The sequence below is a fragment of the Barbatula barbatula genome (assembly GCF_947034865.1).
Source record: "Barbatula barbatula genome assembly, chromosome: 1".
In the NCBI taxonomy this organism is placed as follows: Eukaryota; Metazoa; Chordata; class Actinopteri; order Cypriniformes; family Nemacheilidae; genus Barbatula; species Barbatula barbatula.
Window position 1 is genome coordinate 34,582,888 of NC_136766.1, and position 21,786 is coordinate 34,604,673.

At 41.3% G+C, this 21,786-nt stretch overlaps 3 protein-coding genes across 4 annotated transcripts in view; 1 reads left to right on the top strand and 2 right to left on the bottom strand.

Annotated features, from left to right (window-relative positions):
* Positions 1-206: 206 nt before the first annotated feature.
* tlnrd1 (talin rod domain containing 1) lies at positions 207-3,337 on the bottom strand. The gene is given in 3 exon segments (XM_079462728.1): positions 207-962; positions 964-1,143; positions 1,146-3,337. Coding segments are annotated over 3 exon segments (1,065 nt in total). The 5' UTR covers positions 1,914-3,337; the 3' UTR covers positions 207-845.
* Positions 3,338-3,713: 376 nt separating this feature from the next.
* On the top strand, positions 3,714-6,244 carry mesd (mesoderm development LRP chaperone). Its single transcript, XM_079451246.1, is given in 5 exon segments — positions 3,714-3,858; positions 4,467-4,688; positions 5,521-5,559; positions 5,561-5,754; positions 5,839-6,244. Coding segments are annotated over 4 exon segments (609 nt in total). The 5' UTR covers positions 3,714-3,858; positions 4,467-4,535; the 3' UTR covers positions 6,062-6,244.
* Positions 6,245-7,447: 1,203 nt separating this feature from the next.
* The window catches only part of cemip (cell migration inducing hyaluronidase 1), an 88,117-nt gene continuing 73,778 nt past the window's right edge, over positions 7,448-21,786 (bottom strand). For both annotated transcript variants that reach the window (XM_079460602.1, XM_079460603.1), the window contains exons 15-29: positions 21,005-21,074; positions 20,635-20,763; positions 19,734-19,819; positions 19,354-19,485; positions 17,797-17,832; positions 17,390-17,545; positions 15,329-15,509; positions 13,930-14,145; positions 13,464-13,675; positions 12,379-12,564; positions 11,391-11,595; positions 10,654-10,743; positions 10,362-10,519; positions 9,555-9,655; positions 7,448-8,444 (exon numbers count right to left, since the gene is read on the bottom strand). In XM_079460602.1, coding sequence (XP_079316728.1) covers positions 8,317-8,444; positions 9,555-9,655; positions 10,362-10,519; positions 10,654-10,743; positions 11,391-11,595; positions 12,379-12,564; positions 13,464-13,675; positions 13,930-14,145; positions 15,329-15,509; positions 17,390-17,545; positions 17,797-17,832; positions 19,354-19,485; positions 19,734-19,819; positions 20,635-20,763; positions 21,005-21,074 — 2,086 coding nt within the window. In that variant the 3' untranslated portion in view covers positions 7,448-8,316. The remainder of the gene's footprint in view (positions 8,445-9,554; positions 9,656-10,361; positions 10,520-10,653; positions 10,744-11,390; positions 11,596-12,378; positions 12,565-13,463; positions 13,676-13,929; positions 14,146-15,328; positions 15,510-17,389; positions 17,546-17,796; positions 17,833-19,353; positions 19,486-19,733; positions 19,820-20,634; positions 20,764-21,004; positions 21,075-21,786) is intronic.

The following is a 21,786-nucleotide window of genomic DNA, read 5'->3' on the forward strand; positions in this document are numbered from 1 at the left end:
GTCTGGAGGTAGCAGGAGGCTTATCGAGGTCTATGATAACAAATGGAACACATCAGGAAAGAGTCGAGGTAGCTTTAGTAAAAAAAAACTCTTCAGAGACACTACACCCATCTGCCTGTGAAGTCAATACAATATGTATTAAACAAGTCCTTCACTAAAATGCGGCCTTTGCACCATAACATCAATTGAAAATAAGCCCAACATATGATTTCTTTTCAGTGAGTGCTGGGATGTGTTCCTTACGACACATGAATCAGCAATTTACTGTCGCTTTGTAAATGTTAAGTTTAGTATTTAATCTTTGGACTGAGATGACATTTATGAGAATCAACATTTTAATAAGTTGAAATAAATACTCCAGTACATGCATGATAAATCATAATGGGGTGGGCAAAGAAAAACAAACAAAACACAGCACATTAAAATATAGTTGCAAGTCTTGTAAATAGTGTAAAACCTATGGCACACACTCACAGCAGCTTTTACTCATTACAAACTCACACACGGAACACAAACTCTGTATTTCTCTCAATGACATCCATTCAGCAAAGCACTGAGGTAAACTTTCAGTTTAAGTGTGACTAAGGCTTCTGTTTCAATTACCACTTTTTAACCAACAGAGGAAAAGTTGTCAGTTTATCGTAAATTTAGCAAACTTCCTAATCAAGTGAAACCCCTACAAACATCCCCTCTGACCTCAACTTGAGTGAAGCCGACTGCCTTGAAACGTTACTTTGGATAAAACTGTACATTTACTCAACTGGGTCAGACTTCCACACGGTTAAACCTGATTAGACTCTTTGGTACTTCGAATAACGTGCCGAGGGGCTGCTCTTATGTGTGTTTTAATTCACAGAATGAGAGTTAACTGGCGGTAGAGTTCTGGGTGAGGATCGTTCCCTTAGTGCCTGAGACAGGAGCGTGCATCCGTCTGAGACGGCGCAAGCAGAGTTCCGCAGCCGCTTCCCGGTAGATGGGCATCTGGGAGCTGCTGTCGGGATGCTGGGCGATATCCCTGAGGCCCTGGGTGAGGAGCACGCAGGCCGACACGACGCTCATGGCTCCGCCCAGCACGGCCGTCTGCACCCCCTTGCCCTCAGGCGTGATGAGGGCGGCTTTGCCGAGGAACTGCGGCTCTGGTGGCGAAACCCACCAAGGCGTGTTACGGCCTGCACGAGCGGCCCGCTGAAGAGGACGCAGCGGTTGCGGGTGAGCTCGCTGGGACAGGCCTTGACTTCCCTCACGCACGCCAGGAGAGCTGTGGCGCTGGTGCTCATGCACTTGACACTGGCTTTGAACTGCTCCTTGGCAAACCTGTCCTTGGATTTATCACTGGCCATGGAGGAGGCGTCCGTAAGCGTGGTGAGGTTCTTCAGGACGTTCTGCGACACCTCCAGGAGGAGATGCGGGGTAAGCTCGACTAGAGTCGTCAGGCGGAGAACGTTGCAGTTCTGCTCCACTTCGTGCCGGCAGCGGGTGACTTTGTAGCGGTCCACCAGGCCGGCGATGGCGGCTTGTGAACCTGGGGTCTCCACGGCCGCTAAGTACGCCGCGTGCGCCGAGTACTCTGTCAGCGAGATCACCAGGTCCCCCATCTCCACCAGCCGGTCCCCGACCTCTACAAACTTCCCCATGTTGAGCTGGCTCTGAATGTCATGGACGATGATGGAAAGCTCCTTGGTTCTGGCGATCACCGTGTCGCGACATTTCTCGAAAGTCTCGGCTACTGGCAGTCCGTCAGCGTGGACCACCGGCCTGGTCTCGCTGGACAGCAGAAGCAGGTCCGCCACCAGCTGCATTTTGCTTTTGCATGCGTCACAGATGGATGAGAGTCTTTTCCTTTGTTGCAAGCTGGCGCTAAGGGTGTTGGTAGGAACGTCGCTATCCGATTTACTCGAGCCACTACTAGCCATAATAGGGTGGTCGCACTGATGTTCCAAATTTCTTCTTGTTCAAAATAAATGGATTGTGCGAACACTTATGCCATTTTCTTCAGTTAAAACAAAAGTTTGGATAAAATGAAAACTGGCCATAGAATCTTCTGTAATGTCCTTCAGAAAACAAAGTCCACCATCAGCTCACACGGGACGCGGTAGTAAACATTTGCAAAACAATACGAAACTTCACTTATCGCACATGTGAGCACCTGGATTCTTACATAATGAAATGAAACAAAAAAAACTCTACGTATTTGGATATTGTTAAGCAAACGTGGGCTCAGGAGAGTTATAATTAAATATCCCTTCAGTTAACGAACTCTGAATTGTCCGAATTTTAAATAATCTCCATTTCACAACTAGGTAGGCTACAGTCTGATCACTTTCACAGGATGCTTCAATGTCGTTCCAACGATGCAGCATAAGCCAAAACCCTCTTCGAAAGGCTACTGCAGTGCCATTGGGGGGGGGGGGTGCCCAAAAGTAGGCAAAGTGCAGGTTGACAGACTAGAATAGTACAAGTAACAGACTTCCAGAAGCCGCTTTATTGCTTGAATCGCGGCATATGAACGAATGTCCTGAACGACGGTGACAATGCGTGAAGACCGAGGACTGAACCGACGCGATCCTCCGACCGAAGCGCGAGCGCTGACGGCGCGCCCCGCCACCTCTGCATCATCTTCATCATCATCATCCCGAGACACCTCCGAAGTCCACAAAACGCTCCCGAACAGCTTTCAACCGTTTCTTTTTCGTACACGATCCGAGTTCTTTGGGCGAGCTTAGATCCGTATGCATATCTATCGTCCGAACGCCCCCTTCAGCAGAAACGCAACGGTCGTCCGGTGACGGATAGTTTCGCTTTTGCTCGCCATTTTCCGTTTAACGTTTCCGCGACCTCGGTAAAGATCTCGAGAGTGTGTTGTGGTCTCCCGCTACATCTTGCGTATCAGGAAGCGTCGGGAGGGTGTGGCTGAATAGCCTGTTAGCTTCCCTCAAACCCCGAGGCTTTTGAACACTCCGCGACCATTATATCCGATCATGGGGTCCTCCTTCACCTCACCCTCAGCGTGTTTTTATGCAGTAACGTCCGCGGGGTGTGAAGTTGCGTTCATTCCTCATCAGTCATCGCTTCCCGAGAGGCCGCGGCGCGAGACTCCACTACCGGTCTGAGGCGAAAGTTACACCCAGATAACTGCCTCTTCCAGAGGAATTAAGTCCTCCCGCTTCCTCTCTTTGTTGAGCTTGTTTTCGTCGTTCTTTCCAGCGTGCGCTTCCCTGTATGTCCGACAGGTACTCTCGCGTGTGGGTATTTACTACTTTCACGATGTTCGCGTTCAAAGCGGCACAGAGCGGTTGATTTTTTCGTTTAGCGGAAACGCCGGCGTTGTTTTTCCTCTGATGTCAAACGTGAATTGTTTGATTTGATGAGCTTTTTAAAGTTGACTTTAGGCGCCGCGTGCATCACGTTTGCCGTCTCTCTGCCTTTGAGATTTTTTCTTTAGAATAAATGAACTTTTACCATAAAATTTAAAGTTATGGTTACGTCAGTTTCGTTTTCATAACTGTATATTAGAGTGGTTTATTACGAGGGTTGTGTGTTTCAGTGATCTGAGCACTTTTTTCGCCCTACCGCCCGGGGATGAAACGTCGTCTTTAAAACAGCTGATTCATCCTGGGATGGGACATCTGATTCACGTCTGTAACGAGCTGCGACGTAAGCGCGCTGGAGTACTTCTCATTGGACAAAACGTGACGTTGGGAATGCGAAGATGCCAATAGATGCGACAAGGGGAGTGGCTTCGCTGAAAACCCGCCCTCTCTCCTAACATGGCCAAACGTTTGCGTTTACCAAAAGAACACGCGACACGAAAATGATGTACAACACTAAACCAGATGAACCTCAGCGCCCATTTTATAAGTGCGTTTTCATGTTCAGTACAACGCATTAATGTTGACAATAATAATAACAATGCAATAAAACTAGTATGGGGTTACAGAAAGTATTTGTATGAAATGAATTAGAGATGAGCTGGCGCACATGCGGCGTGTTAGTTGTGCGGCTGCGCAGGGCACCGAGCCATTGGGTGGGGTGTAGAGAGGAAACTGTTTGGATTCTGTTGAATGAGCCTCACACTTCTTATATTTTATGAAACAATTTAGTGTGCACACTTTTTATTGTTGCTACATTCTGAATGAATGTCTCTCGTAAGGATATTTAGTTTTAATTATGTCTGTTTTGTTATTTGAAAGGTTTACATATTATAGTATTACGAGCTTTTCAAGATCAAGCTTTTTAAATGTGACACATGTGAAATGCAGAACTACAAAATATGTGTATTTTTAATTAAATTATATATATATATTATTTTGATATTGTATTTAAGAACGGAATCGAAGAGACCCCAAACATTAATAAAATCGTCTGTCTGGTGTTCCGTAAACTGCTTCATTAAACGAAGATTTCTTTGCTCTTGTTTTCTTACGCGCGCGCAACTACAAACTTAAAGCTTTTCATTTATTGAGCAGAAAGACACGCCCCTCGTATCACGTGCGCGGAGAAAGGCTTCGTCCAATCAGCGACCTCCAGGTTTAAAGATGGCGTCTCCCGTCAGCTGCAGAGCTGTAGCAGTGGTGCTTTTGCTTGTTTTAGTCATTTCGGTTCATTGCACAGACACGAAACCCAAGAAGAAGAAAGACATACGGGATTATAATGATGCAGATATGGCCAGACTGCTGGAGGAGTGGGAGGTAAATTTAAAATAGACCAGAACTCAATCGCCGTTTCTTCTGTAGTGCAGCGGGGGCTAGTTGTCACACGGGCTGTTACAGTAACCAGTGTCACATGATGGCACGAGCAGCAATACAATAATAAACAATCGGTTTAAAATTATGTCTGTCTCTCTCTCTCTCTGTCTCTCTCTCTCTCTGTCTGTCTCTCTCTCTGTCTCTCTCTCTCTCTCTCTCTCTCTCTCTCTCTCTCTCTCTCTCTCTCTCTCTCTCTCTCTCTCTCTCTCTCTCTCTCTCTCTCTCTCTCTCTCTCTCTCTCTCTCTCTGTCTCTCTCTCTCTCTCTCTCTCTCTCTCTGTCTGTCTCTCTCTCTGTCTCTCTCTCGCTCTCTCTCTCTCTCTCTCTCTCTCTCTCTCTCTCTCTGTCTCTGTCTCTCTCACTCTCTCTCTGTCTGTCTGTCTTCTCTCTCTCTCTCTCTCTCTCTCTCTCTCTCTCCTCTCTCTCTCTCTCTCTCTCTCTCTCTCTCTCTCTCTCTCTCTCTCTCTCTCTCTCTCTCTGTCTCTCTGTCTCTCTGTCTCTCTGTCTCTCTCTCTCTCTCTCTGTCTGTCTCCTCTCTCTGTCTCTCTCTCGCTCTCTCTCTCTCTCTCTCTCTCTCTCTCTCTCTCTCTCTCTCTGTCTCTGTCTCTGTCTCTCTCTCTCGGTGGAATGTGACAATAAAGTTTAACTGATTCACACTTTTTATAGGAACAAAGGTTGCTACGAATACACAGGGGCCTTCTTTGGCTCTCAGTGACACGAAACATAATTTTTATCTATCTCATTGTTAGATATCTGACTTTTTTTGTTCATTGCAGAAAGATGATGACATTGAGGAAGGTGACTTGCCAGAACACAAAGAGATCTCCACCGCCCATTGACTTCTCTAAAATCGATGCATCCAAACCAGAGGATCTCCTGAAGATGTCCAAGAAAGGAAAGACGCTGATGGTGTTTGCTTCAGTGTCAGGAAACCCGACAGAGAAGGAGACCGAGGAGATCACCAGTCTGTGGCAGGGCAGCCTCTTCAATGCCAACTTTGATATTCAGAGGTGAGGGCATTAATGAACGATATGTATAAGTGCCCTTACGTCATAACGCTCTTGTGAATTAGCTGTTAATTGTTTTCCCATCAGGTTCGTGGTGGGATCTAACCGTGCCATCTTCATGCTGCGTGATGGGAGCTACGCCTGGGAGGTTAAAGACTTCCTGATCGCTCAGGACCGCTGTGAGGACGTGACCGTGGAGGGACAGGTGTTCCCTGGGAAAGCTGTCAAGAAAGATGACCAAAATGAGACTAAGAAAAAGGGAGACAAGAAAGCAGCCAACCGAGCTAATAAAAGCAGACAGGAGCTTTGACACGCAAGCCTCAAAGGCTCATCATAGACTAAAAGCATTTCGCTAAAACATGTGTTACCAGTGATCGCGATGAAAACTCCAATCATCTTTGGGAATCTTCTTTCTGATTTGTGTTGTAACTAACCTCATTTTTTTCACAGTTACGATGTCCTTTGATTCAAAGAATAAAACACTTTTATATACACTCCTGCGGTGCATTTGTTATTTAAAAGATAACATCTGCGAAAAGCGGAAGTCAGTAATAATTTTAACGAAAAGTTCTGCTTACTGGATTCTGATTGGTCGTAGCCGTGCGACACAACTATGCGACACAAACAATGCTTGGCTATTGTTGCTATGCAGTTATAAAAAGCTAGTAGCTTGGTTAAAAGGTCATAGTCATGCTTTATAGTGAATAAACCACAGGCATCAACAAATCAGCATCATGAACCAAAACTTTTTGCAATTTAATATTAATAATAATATTGAACAACTAATATTTAATGCATAACAATAAAAACATGATAATGACATAACATAGTCGAAAACTGTGACACACCTATGCAGGCTTCATTTTTTTTCAGTTTAGCTTACATAAGTAAATGAAATTTATTCCCAAACCTAAAAAAAAACATTTGACTTGTGAATGGAAAAAATGAGTGTGTCTTCTTCTGAATCCCATCGAATCTGTCTCTAGTTGTAATGCTCCAAAAACTCTAATCACGTCTCAGGAGAAACCTTTGTATCTGTTTCAGCAGCATTCGACACAGCTGTAATTGCTTTGGACTCGATGTGGTGCTCTGAATCCGTTCAATCTGTATGAGATTTGACATTCCTAAAAATACAACACAACAACAACTGTTGTTTTCCTCTGTCGAGACCATTGAAAGATCTTATGCATGTATCCACCATCTTTCGGTGTGGCCTCCGTGGTCCTATTTCCTCGCCGTCTGCCGGAGTAAAAACATCTCCATGATCCCCACCCCAATGTGGACACACACAGATAGATAAATACCGTGACCCATAAATATCTTGGACCCCGATTACTGTAGTAGTGTACTTTCATAAACTTCAAAATGATTAGCAAGTTTGGAACTAGTAAACTATCGCTAACTTGTAGTATGCTCACTTGTAGTATAATAGTTGTATAAATGTAGTATGAATACTTTAATAAACAAAAAATCCTGAGTATTGAAATAGTTCCCAAGTATGCTTTTATTATTATACTATTATTACGCTGATGTTATAATACTAAAAACATCCTGACTGAAACAATAATCCCGCCTGTGGTTATATCGTGAATTCATCCTTTTGAAAAATATCTGAATATTCTAATATCTATATATGAATTGTAATGACTAAATTCAATCTTTTATTACGGACCGACACATTTAACAGGCACAAACTGATTTGAGGAAAAAAGACGTATTCATTTATTCCTGTACAAAAGTGTTCATACCTCTTTATCTAAAGTCATACATTTGCTTTACTTTGAAATCAGTTACATTTACATCACATCCATATACAACTTAAAGGTAATGTCATGTATATTTCATTTATACACTGAAAGTGAAACTAAAATGTTTGTTTTTACAGATAGGAAAGAAATACAATACAACTCAGAAGTCCCTTTGAAGTTGTCCCTTCTTGATTTGTGTAATAGTGCCTGTACAATAAATAAGTATAAAATATATCTCTGTTATCAATCAGTTTTTTTTTAGAAACACACAAAACATACAAAACACTAACAAATTACAATCCCCGAAAAAAGACCAGCTATTTCGGCAAAGGGACATTGTTGTACGTCTTGCCAACTTCTCAGAGATCATCACCATGTTTTTCCATTAAGACTTTTTTGTTGCTGGCTCTCTCGTACAATGCAAACAAAACCGATCCGACGCTCTTGTGTGTGCGAGAAAAATGAAAGAAAAAAAGACTACAACATTTACAATCTGAAACATCTTTCCTACACATTTAGAAAAACATTATGGCAAACATCACAGAGAGGGACAAGAATGAGGAATGTTACGTGTTTGTTGTTCACTTTTTCTTCTCGAAAACTCAAGTATAAACAATAGACAACACGATCCAAATGTCACTTAACGTCCACGTCGTCACATACGATGGAATCTGCCGGGAGGGGTTGCGAAGAAACATAAACACATGCTCATTTCTGACTGGTCGTTCGGGTCCGGTGGGCGTGTGCGGGCGTAGGCGGCTCGCCCGACAGTGGTGCTACTAAGAGTCTGAGTTTTTCTGGGGTGCGTCGCTTGTTTTCAAAGCTTCGCTGTCTTGACAACGGGGATGGGCAACACTTGGTGGAGTTTGACGCGATCTTCGTCCATGCTCATCCTCACCCAGTCCGGCCGGAAGGAGCCTTTGAAGCCAACAAAAGCCAGCTTATCTGGAAAAGACACAACAACATGTTGTTTTAAAGTGACCTCCATTAACTCTCCCTATCAATTTCTATGTCATATTGTCATAATGTAATGCATTATTAAAGTGCATACAAATATAGCATATTGGTCATTCAACTGGTCTAACTCGCACAAAATAAAACACAGACGCAAGTGAGATTCTGCTTCTCACACAAACCTTGGATTGCTTCATTGATGTGAACATTTCTATATACGGTTTGTTGACGGATATATCTTTGTTGACGGATAAACGTTGACGATATGTACATTACGTGTGATCGAGCAAACAATGAGAACGATTCGGGCGATCTGTTAAACATTCGCTGTCCTGCACGAGTCGGAACGCATTGGGATGAACTTGGAATGTAAACTTTAGGGGTTGGAATGACAATTCAATGTGATAAATACAGTTTAAAGGGAGGGCCGAGAGGAAAGACCCCGCTGCTTAGGAATGTGTGTGTATGTGTGCTGTCCAGCCCAAATTTTCACACGCGGGTGGGATTTTTCTTTTATAGCCTAAGAACTTCACAGCCTGAAGAGGGAATTTCACGGTGAAGAATACCAAACATTTGTGCAAACAGTCAAGCATACTTTTATCAAATGTAAGATACAACATTTTCAGAACGTAATGACATCTATTGCATTGACTTCGTTTCACTGACACTCTTAAAAACAAAGGTTCTTTGTCGGGCTGTATGATTGCACAAAAGATCATTCATTTCAGTGGAAAAGGTTCTTTTTAAAATGAGAAAAGATTATAAAAAGGTTAGAAAGAGAAGCTTAAAGAACGTTTGACTGAAAAGTTGTTTGAGAAACCAAAGCCGTGGCTCTCCACTAGGTGGCGTCAACAAACTTTCAATTGAAACTCAAGATGACTGATTTGAAAAAAGACAAAACCACTTTTATTTTATTTGAGCGTCCCCGTCAAATAATAATGGGACAAGGCTACAATTCATGTGCTATATAGCCCATGTGTTTGCAGATGCTACTTGTGTATTTTTGTCTTACGTTCTAGCGCTGCTGTTCTGATCAGTTATCGTTTCAGTGTTTGTATTAATATGCATCCTACACTTCAGTGTTTCTGTGAATATTATTACCTTTCAACTTTACCGACTGGTCTGCTCCGATGGTCTGGAGAACTTTGGTCCACGGCCCCCTGGTGATCAGTTTTCCTTTAGAAGTGATCAAAATCACTGACCTGGAAGAGCACAGATGAGTTTCCATCACACACAGCACTGAAATCAAGGCTGTCAGCCCAGATGACTGTCACCGGCCCTTCTTCTGTGCTTTTATATTACAAGGCAAACAGCTGAGTTGAGGCGGTGCCCAATTTCATCTTTACACTTGTGCCGTACACTGTACATTTTCACCCCAATGATTTGACATTTTACCATCATGTCCACGTAATGTAAACAGGACTAAAGATGTAACAAAGGACTCTACAAAATTATTAATGATAATCTTAAATCTAATTATTTCTTTATTTTGCCTTGTTGTGCAGCACTGTCAGGCTTGTGCAGAGGCTGCAGTTTTTGCCGGAGGGGAACTGGAATCCCCTGGTTAGGCCTGGTTTCCTTCAGAGGTTTTTTTACTCCTCCAATGGAGTTTTGGGTTCCTCGCCACCGTTTGCATACTGTTTTACACTGTTTGCCTGGCCGTGGGGGGCTGCTAGAATTTTATAGTTTTATTTAATTAACACTGCATATAGGAATTTATAGTCTGTCTGATATTTGACCTGTGTTTTGCCTTGCATAACCTCATATGTTTTACTTATAGTCAATGTTTTCTTGTACAGCTGCTTTGTTACAATGAAAATTTAAAAAGCGCTATATAAATAAAGCTGACTTGACTTGATCGTTTGAAATTGTACGAATGAAACGTGAATGTTTTGCTGACGGTCTTACTCGTCTTTGAGGTTTGTGATGTAGTTCTCTAACTGAGCCGGTATTCCCTTCAATATGGAGTTCCTGAAGCCTTTAGACTCCAGAATTTGCCCACTGTGACCGTCAATCACAGTCAGATGCACACCGTCCTCTGATTGGTAGATCTTCTTGCCATTGACCTACAGAAACAGCCAACAAGCGAAGCACGTTTTTGTTAACTAACGTCATTCTGTAATGTGCTATTTGTAAGACTCGGAAGCTCCCATGTCAGTTCAGAAAGGATATGAAGTTGAATTACGAAAGTAGTCAGTACCTCAGTATAAGCGAAGTCTTCTTTGATGTGGAAAAAGCGAGTGTTGTACGACTCCAGTTTGATTTCCAGGAAGTGCTCGGGTGTATTGGGCTGTGAAGGAAACAGAAAATTCAATATTGAAATGTGTTAAAACTAACTGTGTTTTCTGCATTTGTTATAAGCGGTTGTTATCTGGGAATAACCGACTTTGGACTGTCTGGAATAGCCGAACCAGAGCCAAGTGTTGTTTTAAGTTTTTATCTGGATTATATCGGCCACCCTCTTCAAACCCGGCAGGGAACGTTCTTAAAACTTTGCATGACATGTTTTTAATTCTGTTTTTCATTAATGTTAAAAGAGTGCTTTATCAACATTATATGTCTTGTCAAACCTTTTTCACGTTTTTAAAACATTTTTGGATGATTATCACCATCAGTCAATAAATAATCAATCAATCTCAAGCCAATAATTTAAAAACCGTTCCCACATTACATCATAAAAGTTCAGAATTACACATTGTATATAACTTATTCTTCGCAATTCGGATATTCGGAAACTTCCTGTGGACCATGGAGCTCCTGCAAAGCAAACTCTAACATTTTGTTTCTTTATACATCATCTTCTAAGCACCGGACCGTGGATCTTTATGGTCAGAAGAGATGTCAAAACCGAACGTCTCGCATCAAACGTCAAGTGGAACATGAAACAGCGTCAAAACTACAGCGCTTTAAGAGATCTATCACAAAACGTCTTCTCACCAGTCTTGAGCGGGACAGTTTTTTGGGCATAGGCACATCTACGACAGGCATCTCGGAGTATTTGGGATAAGCTTCATCCACGCAGTCACTGGGCCCGCTGCCGGGAGGAATGACGGCTTTGATCTTCACTCTTTCGCAGCCCTTCACCGAGCAGAAGGCAAAGTCTTCCTTCTCATTGTGCGCTTTGATTTTTAAGAACAGAAGCCTGCAGGGATGACGGAAGACAGACATCAGAGAGAGAGAAGCGCTTCCAGAAACAGAGAAGGACGGTGGGAATTCAACACAGCTGTGACACTCTTAAAATAACATATTCACTTAAACGCTTCAGTTTAGTCAATTGTAAGTGTCAAAGTAATACAGCGCATTTGTTTAATCTAATTGCATTTCATTCGCGCAGAAATTAAATAGTTAAAATACTTTTCATAAAGTACATCTTCTGTGCTCATCATTTTTTCTTTTACGTAATTTTGTCGGTATATTTAAGCGATATTAAGTGTTTTAACTGCTTTAATTCTGTCGTAGGCATAAAACGTCAGGCGTTTACAGTTGTGATCTCGAAAAACTAATTTATTTACATTTTTAACATTTCAAACATTCAAGTTAAGTAGTATATTTTGCGTAAATCGGTAATTTATAACTTGCCTCTCTATCGCCATCTCTGTTTGAACGTAAAACTGCTGTTTATTTCACTAACTTATCTTTACCTGCGTTGAAGTCAAAGGATCATTCACGACAGCTCAAATTATGAATAACTTATTTTAAAGTTTGAGACGATAAGTGTTTAATTTAATAATGCATAGACTTCAATCTTTAAGGCACATAAGCTCAGACATAGATTTAGTTTGGATCCTGTCGCCTCATCTCTTGATAACTTCCTGTCCTTCTCAAACCCATTCACCATCTTTAAATTCACTTCCACTCTGAAGTCTGTCGTGCAGATCGTATCGTACAGCGGCTCCATAAGCTTGTTATCTGTAGGTGCTCTCACCCAGTTTCCTCGTCCCAGTGGTAATAACCTCTTGTCTGATGCGAGTGGTCCATCTTCTCTCTCTGAGTGGTCCTCATGAACACGCCGGTCTTCCGGGTCTCTTTGGTGAGGCGGTTGTGGATGTCGGAGATGATGGTGAACGCCGTGCCCCTTGGGTAGCAGATGCCCACATTTATCCAGTCGTTTCTGTCAAAGAAGCAAACACTGCAATGAATAAATGATCAAGGTTCGACAGATTTACAACATGCATATCAGTTTTTGCATGGCTCACTAGGGGGCGTCATCGTTCTGTTCAGCATTGAGATGGATTATTTGCGGTCTAGTTAGGGAGAGGAGCAGGTGTATATTTTATTGGATGTAATTTGCACAACACAAAAAAGTAGATAAGAGCTAACAAACAGTGTATATTATGCCAACTGTTCTGTAGTCGATACCAGTATCGGTCAAATTTCCACATGATACATATTTAATCGGATTAACTAATAAACAATTATTTTGAAACAAAAATATTATTCAATGCAAGTACGGACTGTAAAAATGTTAAATAAATAAAAATATGTTTTATTGTCATAAGGCGTTTTTAACGAAAAATATCTTGTTTTTAAAGTCTAATTTAAAATGTGTAGTTTGATTCTAATCCCCGGTAGCGCTATTAAGCAAGTATATGTCTAAAAGGGACAGTTAACCCAAAAATGTCAATTCTATCCCCATGTCATTTCAAATCTATATTTCTTATGCCAAACACAAAAGAAGATATTTTGAAGTACGTTGATAACCAAACAACATCGGACCCCATTGACTTCCACTGAATGAACAAAATCAATGAGATATTTCTCAAAATATCTTCCCTTGTGTTCCACAGAGGAAAGAGTCATATACAGGCTTTGAACAACCAAACAATAACAGAATTTTGGGGTAATCTACCCCTTTGAAAAATAAAATGTCTCTGTGTGACTGGGTTGGGGCTAACCGATTGACCCTTTAGGAAATGTTTGAGAAATCTCCAAATAAAACTGTTTTTGTTTTTCACGACGGAGTGTTGGTACACTCGATAGAGCTCACACGCGTGTCCATCCGTCACTGACCTGTTGAAATTGATGGGCCATATGGTGACCTCAGCAGGAGCCGCCTGGTCCCAGTGCATGGTGTATCCTTTCCCGAGAGTGATGACAGGCTGAAACTGCTGGTAGTGATTCCTCTTTCCCAGAGCTCCCATCAGCACCAGAGGCTTGTCTGGATACTCATCTTTCACCATCTTCATGTTAAGGTTGGCTGGGTTCCGTGTCTGGACGTAAATCTGGGGGGCAATTTCACAGGGCGTTTTAATGATGGAGTGCTTGATGGGCTTTCTCCTAGAAACCACATTTTAAAGACTAACAAGGTGTCTTGCTTTTCGGAGTCCTTGGAATGTACAAAACAAGCTATTGCCTTGGAACGTGCGCTGTTTGCGTGTATATGCATGCGACTGCTCAAATGAAGACTTCTGGCACCAAACATGGGCATGTTTTGGAGGAGTAACATGACGGTGTGCCAGCTCTGGGTCGGACATACCTGGGCATAGTGCCCGCTGCAGATGGCAGCTCTCCAGTCCGGGATGTCAATACAGTCCGGGTGTCTCAGGAGCCAGTTGTCCTCTTTGACTAGGAAAGCACCGGGGTACTCGCTCACTGAGCCATCGATGTCGTGGAAAATGGTTGTCTTGTCGCCATCCATCTCCATCTTGTTGAACCAGGGGCCCGGCTCACCAAAGAACACTCGTGAGGTGATCTGAGGGAAGGAACACGATGTGAAACGCGTGGTTATGATCATTAACTTAAACTGACAGTATTGATACAATCAAATAAATATTAAAACTAAACAAAAATAGAAAAGGGTACCAGGTGATAAACTGCAATAAGTTTGTGTACTCGAAATGAACACCAAAATAGAAATAGACTGGACGAGAAAATAAACGAGAAACCAAATCAAATAAATAATATTTGAACCTAAACTAAACAAAAATTTAAAACAAAAACACCTGGCGACAAACTGGAATAAGTATGTATACTTGAAATGAACTCTAAAATAAACTAGACAAGAAAAGAAAATAGAAACTACAAATAAAATAAAACTGAAACTGAAGGTAAACACAAACAAAATTAAAACTAAATAACAAAATATTAGAATAAAAAAGTACTACAATGACAAAAGCACATAATAAAATGGCAAATTTTTTCATCTTAAATTAACATGAAAACCACTTATCTCAAAATAAAAGCTAATGAAACTACTAACAATAAAACTACAGTAAATAAACTACAAATCTAATATTTAAAAACGGTTTAATTTGGATTCAATTTGAAACAAAGTGTTGAATTGGAATGACGTAAATAGAAATGCAGTCTGAATGCAGACGCACAAGAGATGGTTTGCATTGGTTTTAAAAACACCAAAATGTGCTGAAATATAAATCACTGAATATGAATGTCTGTAAAAGGTAATTTAGACATTAAACACAAATTTTGTATATACAAAAATACTACAAAACACTGTAGTATTAATTAGCATAATACACTAAAGTATACTGCAGTTTACTAAGGTGAATATTAAAGTGTACAACAGTATTTCACTTTTGAATGACGCACAACACTGGTGTTAATGCGTCCAGTAGGCCTCATATGTGACTAAAAGACTAGAATAGAGATGTTCATTCCCTGAACAAGTCACATTTATTATATCACAGTCTCTCTCTCTCTCTGTCAAACAGCCGTCAAACAGCCGCCTGCAGCTAGCAGACACTCCAAAATGTTATAATCCTCTTTGACATCCTTCATAAAATCAATAAGTGTTCTAGTATAGCTCGGAGCCTGTGACCCCATCCACTGTTATTAAATAACACAAAGGAGCCTGACGCAGTCTGTCACCGAGGTCGCGGATGATGCTCGCCGTCCCCCGAGGGAGCCGAACTTACCGGGACGTTGTCGAAAGTGATGTCGGTGACGTTGTTGTTAGGGCAACTCTGCCACGAGTTGTTCAGGCGGAAACCGAAAGCGCTCGTGTGCCGACCGTCCAGGGCCACGAATTTGCGGAAAGTGCAGTTCTGGACGTTGATGGGCCCGTCGTAGATTTGCATCCCACGAATAGGGAAGTCCCTAGAGGGTGAGGAGAAACGCACTTATCAGCACTCATCGAACCACTGTGCCCTTTGTAGTGTGCATGCCAGAAAGTGCAACGCTTGCTCCATGCAGTGCCCTCGGCAACCCGGCGTTTAAAACGTGAAACAAACATTTAGAAAGTCAACAACAATGCAAATGAAGTGTGATACAATGTGGAGCTGAGCTAAAAGTAAAGAAGATTAAAAGAACTTTAAAGGTGAAGTGTGTAATTTCAGCGACAGCAGCAGAACCGTTTTGGGATTGAAAAATAATGACATCCCCATCCCCGTCCCCGCAGAGGCCGCGCATTATTATGATTCTTCTGTTTGTTATGTAATTCTGGAAACAATACAGAAAATAATAATGCGCGTCCTCTGTGGGATTCTCTGGGTTTGGAAGAAGTCATTAAGACATTTTTCACCGGCCAATGAATATTACTAATATTATGCGTGAACAGCTATAACTTCACGTTACTATGGTGAGCGCTCACCAAAACTTTGCACGCATGAGGGTCCAAGCCTAATTGCATTTCGTGTAATTTTGTGATGGATGAGATGTATGGTTGCCTAGCAACTAGCAGTTAAAAGTGCGACACTGGCAACATCAGTCTTACAATCTCACACGAGATTTCCTTTCACCCCCTGAGGAACAAATTTGCCTCAAGGACCGAGTTGAAAACGATTTGTGAATCGTTTGAGCAGCACGACCAATAATATGAGTTTGGGGTGGAGCTACCCTTTTGGCAACCAATAGATGATGAGACCTGTTTGACATCAGTTGCAATGTGATATTCCTACGGAAGTAATAAAAAGTGATGTTTTCAAAGATCTGTGGGTTCAACCATTCAGAACCCTCCCACTGGCCAAGGCGATATTCAAAGCCACGCCCCCACCATATATTGCTACTGCAACGATGATAAAGCTGTTGGTTTACAAATTTCAAGTCTTCAATAATTCATCACGATTAATGTTGTGCTTAGCCGAAGTCTGAAGAACTGTACGTTCTTCAATAACGACAACAGCTGTTAAGGGGACGAATAGAAATATTGTCAGTTTAGTTTTGTCAAGGTTGCGCGCTGCACGGCACTATGATGGTACATGCGGGACCAATTTTCAGCCGGGAATGAGCAGAGGGTGGTTTATGAGAAAATGTGAATTAAAAAAAGATTAATCTAAAATATAATCTAAAAATACTTCCTCTCGGAAATATGCTGTGTCCTCTGGATAAGAACTGCAGTTATAGATGAAACATGAATGTGAAGCCCTATCGGTACTGAAACTTTGCGAAATCTGGAGCTTTGGATTGTTTTTCCGCCTTTTTACAGCAATTTATTTTGATTAAAATTCATTGATATTATTGTGATATCTAGCACAATAAATTGTCAAAAGTAATTGTGTAATTGGACTTTTATTTTGACTTTCAAATGTACGAAAAAATGCAAGTAACCATTGTGACTCTTAAAGCAACATTTGAAATAGGCGCTGAACAGTTTAGGATATCACGGTATGTGTGGAATTAACACGATATCGATAATCATGGTTTATGACATCGCATCTATTGTCAATAGGGGTATATTGTAAAGTATATATCTGAAATATTATCTTGATATACCTCTCGATTTTGAGGGAGTCCTAAATTGTAAAAACCCTTATAAATAATAAAATGTGTCTAATTTTGATCCAAACCTTTTATGAGTTGACATCACAAATTACATTACCTGAAAGATAAAATTGAGCAACACCCTACATTTAAATCATAATTAAAAATATCTTGTTTCTATCTGTATTTCAGCTTCCCTTTAAAGCTACTTGGCAACTGTACATGACACGTATTCACAATCTTTCAAAGAGCAAAAACAAACAATTTAAGATTCTTACACTCCTCTGGGCAGGGACCTGCCGAGATGATCGGGACCCCCGGGACCCCAGGATTGATCATCCAGATCAGGCATCCCTCTGTTTCCGCTCTCCCCCACAAACAGCGAGTTCTTCACCTCCTGACGTGAGCCGTCATCATCAGGGAACGTTCCGCCGCTACGTACGCAAACAGACAATGTGCACAAGTCAAAAAAACACACACACCGACCTATAAATTACTTTCACACTCTTTCCAAAGCTACAAATACTTCTCCGCATCTTAAAAAGACTCCCATATAAGGCATTTTCCAATTACACTCGTGGAGTCTTGCTCCATAATGAATTCGGCAAATATGAACGCATTACCTTTTTTATATGTGTGCATAGAATATAATAGAATGAAAGAAAATAGTGATTAGCGGGTTTACCTGGCGAGAGTGAGGCCTATTCCATTATCGGCAAACCTGCGTGCAATAGAGACATAGAAAGAGTCAATGGTGACCGAACACCGAGTCAAGATAGATTACAGCATCACCGACTGAAACCATCAATCATTTATTCATCAATTCTGAATGAAGTTATTTTACAGGAGCTGTGTTAGTTGAGATGAAATTGAATTAGACTCTAAATACATTTCTTTCTTTCGCATTCGCTTTTAATTAAGACTGCGTGTGGTTTTTCATTAACGTTCATGCGGTCGATCTGCTATTCGTTGGTAAACGTTGAGCTTGGGGGATGATTCAATTCCAGCATGCACAAACGCATCTAAAGCCATGACTTTTGTTAAATGTCCCATTCGGATTTGAATAAATGAGCTTTTAAGAAGGTCTTTCTCCATGATTTATTGATAAACGAGCGTCTGCCTAGAGGATTGTTGCGTCTCGCTGAACACAGACACCTGTGCGGTGCTTTTATTCACACATGCTTTTACAAGATTGACTATTTTTCAATATTGTCTGGAACAAACAAACAAATTAATAAAGACTGAATAGGTCTGTCACTAAGGCTGTCACAGTTATGAAATGCAATTATTCAATATAATCGCAACTATTGTAAATCCTAAGAAAACAAGGTTAATCTGCAGAATGTTATATCCACCGTCCTTGATCTGCACTCACTGTTACGTTCAAATGACATTTCTTTATCATTTAGTTGTATACGTTTATGAGTTTTTTTTAGGTGATTCCAGATTTGCTTCATCTAAGAAAAAAAGCATCACTACAACTTCTGAAAGTGAACAGCCATGTTTTATAGTTGCATTAAACAAATCTGACCTTTTTTGCTACGGATTGTTGAATTACTTGTGTAGGAGCACACGCACGCTATCATGGGCACGCACGCATATCCTCACTTTCATCCGCGTGCCAGATAGATATGACTATACTATCCGCATCGCCCTAAAGCTTTGGCCATACACAACGTTTCGAAGAATTAAATAGCTCATTTATCCATCAAAACCATCGCGAAATGCATATTGCGATATTTGGCTAATTTCCATATATTGCACAGCCCTACTAGTTGTTATCAGAATTTTACAATTCATTTTATTAATTGAATAAATGAATTGTAATTAATCTTTTTAATTGTCAAAGCCTTAAAACAGACAATTAATTGTCATAATCGCAAATATTTAATATACAATTAATCGTCAGCCAAATTCCATAATTTAGCCCCATCTGTCACAAAAATGTAAAACTGGATTTAAACACATAATTAAAATAAACGAAGAAAGCCAAACCCTAATAAACATAAACAAAACATTATATATATATTTATTTACGCAGGTCACATGTTTGCAGCTCAACCAATGGGATTAAACAGACGAAAAACATATAGAAAAACAATCGCTTTAGTTCTATGATAAATGTTTTTGTATCGTGACACTTGACACACCGATATAACGTTTCAAGTGCATGTCACACAACCTGTCTATGTTAGTATCTACATATCTTGATTTGTGTCTGAGAAGTATAGAAAACACTTACTGGCAATCGTCCAGCCAAACATCTCCTCCCCTCAGCCAAGCACCGTGGTCCTGGTTTTTATAGGCCACAAAATGATGGATTCGAGCGGGAACTCTTGGTTTAAAGGGGTCGGCGTCCTGGTGCGGGCCATACCTGTCAAAGAAGAACTCGGCATGAATGCCAATCGACTAACTAGACGGGTTTATACAGTATACACTGGTATAAACGTGCCAACTGGAGAAAGACATTGGACAGCTGCGGTAAAGGTGAATAATGACTTAAATCTTGGTTCGTTCCTTACACAAAGCCACAGTAAGGCTTCGGAGGATTTGAAATATGGTATATTGTTATACGTGTTTAACATACACTACAGTATATGGGAATAGTATGCAAATGCTCACCTGGATCCTATGAGGGAGAGGTAAGGCCTCTTGTCCTTCGCGTTAGCTTCGGTCGTCTTCACCCCATTGTCGAGGATCATCCCCGCCTAAAAACACGATAACTTTAACATAAACTTCCCAAACACATAGAAAAACTCAATTGTTTATTTGAAGCACACGTCACATTTGCTGTCTTTGCTAACACAGTAAAACAAGGATAAAGTAAACGAGTCATTTACGTTCACAAGACAAGAAGTAATTGGACACAGCTGGGGTACTACATCCCTTTGACGAAACATCGCCACGTCACGCATCTAAAGCCATGACTTATAGTTATAGCCTCGCTGTACACGAACAAACTGGATTTGAATAGGAATACGGTCATCAAACAACTACGATAAAACATAGTTCAGTCCTGTCCATTTCTTCCCAACATCTGGTGTGAAATGAGAATTTTTTTAGTCAATTTCTTAAGTTAAGACTTTACCAGACATCTCAACCTGCAAAAAAGCATTTCAGGGAGGTATCCCAAAAGCATTTTTTTTAAAATGCCAGACCTTACGCCAGAAAAAAGTTCCTGTGGGCTCGGCCATACGCTTCTTCATTGTGACGGAAGACCGTGCTATACTTCAGCGCAGACCCCTGGATGCTGGAAGCCTTAAATCATGCTTTATTAAAGAGGTAAGTAGCTAGGAGCTGAAAATGAATTATATTTCAATTATGGCGGGCGCGTTGAGACCGATGCCATAGATTACGGCAGGCGGATGCGAGAATGCGATCACCCTCTTCCTTTTTCAACAGCAAGATCATCAATCTTTCATATCGGCCTTTTAATGGTCTATACGGAGAGCTCGGATACCCTCACCTATATCTCCCGTGCCATGACCCACTTCCGTTCACATCGACACACACACACACTCACCCTGTAATTGGAATGAGCTCTGTTATTAATGAACAGCCCCATGGGTGTGTGCTCCGTCTTGCCGGGGGAGTACATGCCCTCTGATGGCCCGGTGGGGACGTGGTGGAAAATAAACCAGAATCCTGCTTCCTGCGAGACCACACACACAAACAGCCCCGTACGGGCGAGAAAGAATGTAAGTCAGTACTAATGGCTCTCCTAATGGCCCAACGTATGACGAATGAACTCACACAGCGGGACATAAAGATATTCACACACACACATAGAGATGTGAGCGCACAAACAAGCAGGTTAGGTGGAAAAGAGGCGCTGCTTGCATGGATGCGGCGGCACGGTTAATAAGAGGCATTGCCGTGGTAACGAGTCTCACCTCGGATCCGGCCGCCGCGCAGTTGATGAGATTGTTATTGGGGTTAGCTATCCAGAAGGTAGAGGTGGCGCTAAAAGAGACAGAGAGAGACACTGATTAGATTGTGTGCTGTCTTATTGCTTCCACCCAAACAAACACGGCTGACATTTACCACATGTCCATTTTTAACCTCCACTGTAACTACACATGATCAGAGAAATGAGAGAGATTTTATTGCTTGTGCCATTTCATTATGGAAAGGAGTGTGATCATTGTAAAGTAATGCTTAGATGCTTGGGACGCTCGTTCTTTCTACGTTACATAGCAAAGGCATAAATGAGGAGTTTATTACCAAAACGATTATCAAAAATCATGTTTTTTGTGTTTTATTGTGTTAGTTAGCTGTTTTTTGAAGTTATTACGGCTTAAATCCAAACAAACCATCTGCAGTTCGATTGATATTGATTGGAATGGAAAAAAAACATGATTTTTGAGACACTGTAAAAACGGAGGTAAACTCTTCAAATACACATTCAGGTGTCTGCACGTACATTAATATTCTGTATAAATGCACAAAACGGTGTATGCGTATCTGTTTTCTGTCCTTCTAAATTGGTGGAATTTTGTTTTGCTTTTAAAATGCATTTTTATAGGCATTCCTCCTACCCTAACACTGCATATAAGTGCACTTTGAATGAATCCAAAAGCACTATTCCAATAAAACGTTATTAACTGTCAACACCACTTTTCCCAGCCCCGACACTATTGCCGTCAGAGTTTAGCAGGGCTTCTTAATGTGGCAA